Source organism: Budorcas taxicolor, chromosome 4, assembly GCF_023091745.1.
Source record: "Budorcas taxicolor isolate Tak-1 chromosome 4, Takin1.1, whole genome shotgun sequence".
NCBI lineage: Eukaryota > Metazoa > Chordata > Mammalia > Artiodactyla > Bovidae > Budorcas > Budorcas taxicolor.
Window position 1 is genome coordinate 17487395 of NC_068913.1, and position 6000 is coordinate 17493394.

The 6000-nt window shown below is 38.9% G+C and overlaps 1 protein-coding gene across 1 annotated transcript in view; it reads right to left on the minus strand.

Moving 5' to 3' along the window:
* Positions 1-5011, minus strand: part of COL28A1 (collagen type XXVIII alpha 1 chain) — a 179416-nt gene extending 174405 nt beyond the window's left edge. Inside the window, exons 1-2 of the mRNA XM_052638924.1 lie at positions 4891-5011; positions 3511-4067 (exon numbers count right to left, since the gene is read on the minus strand). Of these exons, the coding sequence (XP_052494884.1) occupies positions 3511-4067; positions 4891-5011 (678 nt within the window). The remainder of the gene's footprint in view (positions 1-3510; positions 4068-4890) is intronic.
* Positions 5012-6000: the final 989 nt, after the last annotated feature.

Consider the following 6000-nt stretch of genomic DNA (forward strand, 5'->3'; position numbering starts at 1 on the left):
AGGAAGAGGAATAGGATGGTTGTTTGGAAATGGTTGGCCTTCTGGATGATTTTGAATAAAGGAATGCAAAGGACCAACTCATTAGTGGAATGTTGTTCTATATGTCAAAGTTGATAAGGATAAAAGGCATAAAGACCAATGTGGGCAATCAGACAAAGGAAGCACTGAGGAGGGACATTTTTAAAAAGTGGACAGAGCTGGAGGCTTGGAGAGTAGTAAGGCATTTTGCTTAAGCAGAGAGGCAGGCCATGTGGAGAACAGTCGGGAAAATGTGGTCAAAGCCAGAGGGAAGGGCGTGTTCAGTGAAAGTCTAGGTGGATACTGTGATTTAAATGAAAAAGTATAAATAGAGAAAGGACCTCATCCGAGCAAAAAGAAGGGGCATTTTATTAACAGAGTCAGAGTTTTATGATGGTAGATATGTGGGGAAAAAGAAGTCTAGACTGGAATTGCCAATTTTGTGAGTGACCATGAGGTCAATGCTCTCAGAAGGGAACAGAGGAAATGTGAGGAAGCTGCCAAAGTTACCAGCATGACAGCAAGTAGGGTGAGAATACAGAACTTAGTAGGCAAGGATTATAAATCCCATGACAAAAATAATATTTGCAACTTAATATAGCAGAAGAAGAGCCATTATCAAATCTCAGAGGACAGAAATAAGGCTCTAAACAGAGGAGGCCTTGAAAAACCGGGAAGTGGACGGTCCTAATAAATCAATGAAGCGTAGGATTCTGAAGATGATACAGAAATGCTAAAGTTGATCCCTTCTTGCTCTGTGAGTGAGAAGATGCACTAAATTAATGTTTTTCTTAGTACTCTCCAAATAAAGAGACCAATTTGTTACAATTGTTATTCCCATAAAGACTTTTTTAAAAGTTTAATGTCAAAGGTAATAAAGAATTTTTTTTTAATATCCATATACTCTCTCATGCTCTTTTAAAGGACCATGTAATATATCCAGAAGGTTGGTTTGAATGTGTTTCTCTAGGGTTCAGTACTGTTCTGTAAATCATAATAAGACAGAAACACGAATATTTTCTTCTTGGAGTCATCAGGTCTCTCTTGGGTAATCTAGAACCATTGTTTTCAGGGGTACTTACACGGTACTCCCTGATAGAGGCGCCAAGGAACATGCAGTGATTCCTTGATTTGTCTGGGCTCCTGCAAAATCTATTCACTGTGTTTACTCTTGTCCGTAAATTCAACTAGAGTCTGCTCTGCAATGAAAGAATAAACTGACAGTACAAAAAACCACCCAGATGAATTTCAGAATCATTACACTGGGAGTATGAACCTGACACATGATGTGAGCTTGTTTATATAAAATTCTAGAGGATGGACACTAATTTAGGTTGACAAGTCAGGTCCGTATTACCCCAGGAACAAGGGATGCACGTATTGCAAAGAGGCGTAAGGAAACTTTTAGAGATGATGGAAACGTTCCGTATCCTATTTGTGTTGGTGATTTCATGGGCGAATACATCTAGAAAAACTCACGGAATTTTGCACTTTAAGTAGATGAAGTTTTGCACTTAATACATAAGTAACATTTTTTTAAGTCAAGTTCATGATTATTTCAAAATAAAAAGTTTAAAAAATTGAACTACAGATGTAATGGAAACAGATTAGATAAGGACTTTTTCAAATAGTCTGAGCAAAAGTCCAGTTTTGCTTCCTAGACAGTGGCCATTTGAAACATTGATACTCGGTATATATCTCTTTAAAAACTCCCATGAGCTGTTTGGATCCTGCAATTTGTTTGGAAAGCAGCACCTCCTTCTAAGAAATGGCTTGTTCTCAGAGCTTCCATCTGAACAAACAAGCCGAAACCAGAGGATGCTACGGAAGTGCAGAGTCGTTAGGATGCTTGGTCATTTTTCGGTTTCCCCAGAAACAGTTTGGCTTAGGATGTACTGCCAAGAGCCTGCGCTCTCAGTTAGGCAGGAGTTCTTAGCCAGGGCGTGTCTGGAGGGAGTAGGAACCTCCTGAGCTGACACAGCTGGCCAAACAAGGAGCTGCCTGTCCTGGGTCTTCCCCAGGCAGCAGCAGGTGACTCATTATCACAACCCCAGGGTTCTTTCCTGCACATGCTGGGAACTTCTGTCCCATTCAGTGGTGAGGACTCAAATTAGGTAGAGGCAGGGCTAGGCAGTTAGCCTGACCCCCCTGCACGTTCCTTTTCCTGCAGAAGAGATGCTCACGTAAGCATTCACCCCAGGTACCTGGGACTGAGCCCATAGTCCGAGGTCTAGGCAGAACTGCCCCCTCGTCTTCCCTTAAGGCCCAAGTTTCAAAAGGCTAAAAACAACAGTAGATTTTGGAGGAGGGATGTTTCTTAACTGTTTCAAGGAATTTTTGCCTAAGAAAACCTTTAAAAAAATTACTCTCTTCTCTCCCAGTGTAAGTTTATAGGGTCAAGCATGCAGACTCTGGGGTCTTTGCCTGGCCTTAAATTTTCAACTATAAAATGGAGATAATAAAAGAACCTACATCATAAGATTGTTGTAAACATTGAATAAAATAAAATCTATAAAGCACTCAGAGCAATGCCTGATACACAGCACTCAAGACATAATCACTATGATTTAGGCACGAAAAACTCAGCATCTCATGCTAAAAGCACCTGAGAGTAACAAAATCAAAGTAATGTTGGGAAAAAGAATTGAGAGAAGGGACAAAAGGAGCAAGACAATCTCTGAAAGAGGGCCTGAGGTTTTTTCAACCGATAGCAAAGAGCCATATGAAGTACTCAGGACCTAAAGGACACATGAGCCTAGCCCTCCTGTCAGGAATTTTTTTTTAATCAGCATTTTTAAGAAAATCAATTTTTGACACTTAACAAAGCAATGGCCTTATCTCCAGGAATTCCTCCTTGAGAAATGTGGTGAAGAGGAATTTTGTTTTGATTGCTTTGACTTGTGTTTTCCCTAGCAGCAAGGAAGGGTTCTTACAACCAATAAAGAAAAGCAGTGATACCGCCAATTGTGACTTAAAATTAGATGAGCTTGTTAACACCTAAGAAGCAAGGAGATAAATTTTTAAAATGGAAGTGTGTGACCTTCACTTGAGCATAATATGGCAAATGGTGAGACAAAGGGTCAAAAAATATCTGCACAAGTGGAACAGGAAAAAAAAGAACTTAAGACAAATGTGGCAGATTGCAATTTGACCACAAGTCGAATGCAAGTCAGCAGTGTTCCCTGAGCCCACGATGCACAAACAGGAGTCCCAGATGGATGACTGGAAGTGAATCCTTCCAAAATCTTCAGCATCGGCTGATAGTAAAGTTAGGAATGCAATTACAGAGAATTAGCCTGGTACCTCCCCAGTTTACTTGGTGCAAACTGTCAAGAATATAGAGACACATCAGAAAGATTCTTCTTTCCATTTCAAAGGTAGATTTTTTTTTTCCCTTTCATCTTTTTGACCTATTATCCTTTCAGAATTTGTGAACAAATTATCAGCATTATAATAAGAAATATATATAAAACCAACACATTAGGTACCTACCAGGCGATCCTGAATTTTGTCGACAAGGGTTGAATCATTCAACAGGAGAATGGGTACACTGGGTAAATCCCCAGATATCAAGCGCAGTTTGGTTTCATTGACTACAGTAGAAAGTCCAATGGTGATAAATAATATTCCTGCAGTTCTGGCATCTTCAGAAATACTTTGAACATCTGGATTCTTTGGATGGTCAATGCCATCAGTCATCAGCACAGCCACTTTCACGCCATCCTTACGCCCTTCTCTCTTAAGTAGCCTCGTAGCATTGGCAATGGCATAATAAGAGAAAGTACCTTGCCCAATGAAATTCATAGACTTGACCCTCTGTTTAAAAGTCTGTAGATCCTTCCATGAGGAAAAAGATGGATCAATTTGGACAGAGCTGCTGAACTGAAGGGCTGCCAATTTGATGTCATATTTCAAGGAGCCAACTGAGGTCAACTGAAATATCTTGTCACTCAAGCTACCCACAAAATCTTTTTGTTTGTCAAAGAGAAACATTTTGGAACTTTCAGAGCTGTCCACGATAAAGACAAGATCTATGAAGCACATGGAGTCTGAAATAGAGGAAATAGGTTAGGCAGCATCCTTGTCCCCACTGGTAAAACAGCTTTGCATAAAGAAAGCCCTGAGGCGTGTGGTCTGAATAGCTGATTTCCAAGAGGAGAAGGAAGTGAAAAAGAGAGGCACCTTAGAGACTGGGCTGACATAGTAAATAACTAAATCTTTTTCCAAGTCTTCAAATTCTTTTCCTCTTCTAAAATAATGCAAATCAAAAGCAAAGAAAATACCATATATTCTGAGCATCTTCCCAAGGTAAAACTTACTTAAAGTGAGAGGAAAAGAAAGTACATTGTAGTTTAAAAAATTCAACAAACACTAGGCAAAGTTGTCTAGAAGTAAATAATACTCTGCCTCACTATCAGATTGTGTAACATATTGGTGAGGCCTCATCTTGTTTGGGTGCAAATTTTTTTTTTTTTTTGACATTTTTTAAATCAAGGGAGGAAATGACTGGACTCATCGCATTGCAGCAGTGCTGAGGGACAAAGAAACCTAATAGAACTGAAGGTTGAATCCTAGCTCTGTGACTTGCTAGTTAATTTGCCTGCAGCCTCAAGCATGCCACTTCACCTTCTGGGCCTCAGTTTCTTTATCTATGCGAGTGGCATTCTCTGTTGTGCCCATTTAAGTATGCTCTGTAAGTACCCATATAAGTATGCTCTGTAAGTATGTAAGGTGCCTTATGATCATATCAAAATAGAATATCACACATATACATAAATATGTGGTTTGCTGTTTATACCAAGTGCTATTTGGAAAAATTCACATTAGGGTTTTAAGAAACTAAAACTAACAAAGATAAAACATTTTTTTTACCCTGGAGATTTTTCCTTGCAAGTAAATTGGCCTTTGAGCCTTTCTTTTTTTGTCCATATATTGCTTGACTCATAAAAGCTGGCGAAAGCAGGAGACAGAGGACAAAATGTCTGTTCCACATTATGATAGATGGTGAAAATTCATCCGCTGTGTAGCACCTTTAATTTAAAAAATCAGTTATAAATACTTTAATAAGATATAGAGTTTGCTATTTTTAATTTCAAGCCCGTAAAATTGAAAGCTAGCATGTGGAAAGAGAAAAGCGTTTTTCATTCGTATTTATGGAGAATTATCCACATGGAGATTTTTAAAGTTTCTAATCTAAATAAACCATGGCGACACTACCAAATTTCTAGTAATGAATATTTTTGTATATTCAAAGAATTACATCCAAGTAGTCTGAATTTCCCATTATATTATGGGGAGCAGCTATATTATGGGGAGAGCTATTTCAAAACATTTCAGTCCCACTCTATATGATGACTGTGTTTCAATCACAGGGTCTGTTTGACATATCCACATTCTCCAAGGTAGTATCAGATTGCTGCAAGGTTGTTTTACCCATTTTCATTATAACTAACTCCTGACCATGCCAATATTTTTACAGGGTTGTAAAGAGCCACCACGATTTCAGTCTTAATATTGCATGCACGATTTCAGTGAGTTCAGAGGTCGTCAAAAATTGAATTGCCCTTCTGTTTCCACAGAACCCCATTTTCTACATTTACTTTGTTAACTTCATCTCCGCTGGAGTTTCAAGCTGTCCTACAGCTGCATATCCAGTCAGTCAAAAGAGTATAAGAGCAAAAAAAAAAAAAAAAAAAGGAAACAAATTTGCTAAGTGTCAGCTGGAAGAACTACTGGACAGATATAGGACTTGAAATCAGGAAGCAATCCCCTCTGAAAGGCCCTGTAAAACTATTTTCCTGGGTAGATTAAAATATGATCCTGTATTTAAATCTTCAGCAATTTTCAGCGCTCAGTAAGCCCAGCTATGTACCAAATGCCTTTAAAAGCCACAGACTTCCCTGGCAAAAGAAGACTCACGTGTGGCTAGCTCAATGTACCTGAGAATGGAAGTAAGAAGGCTTATTTTGAACCCCATCTTTT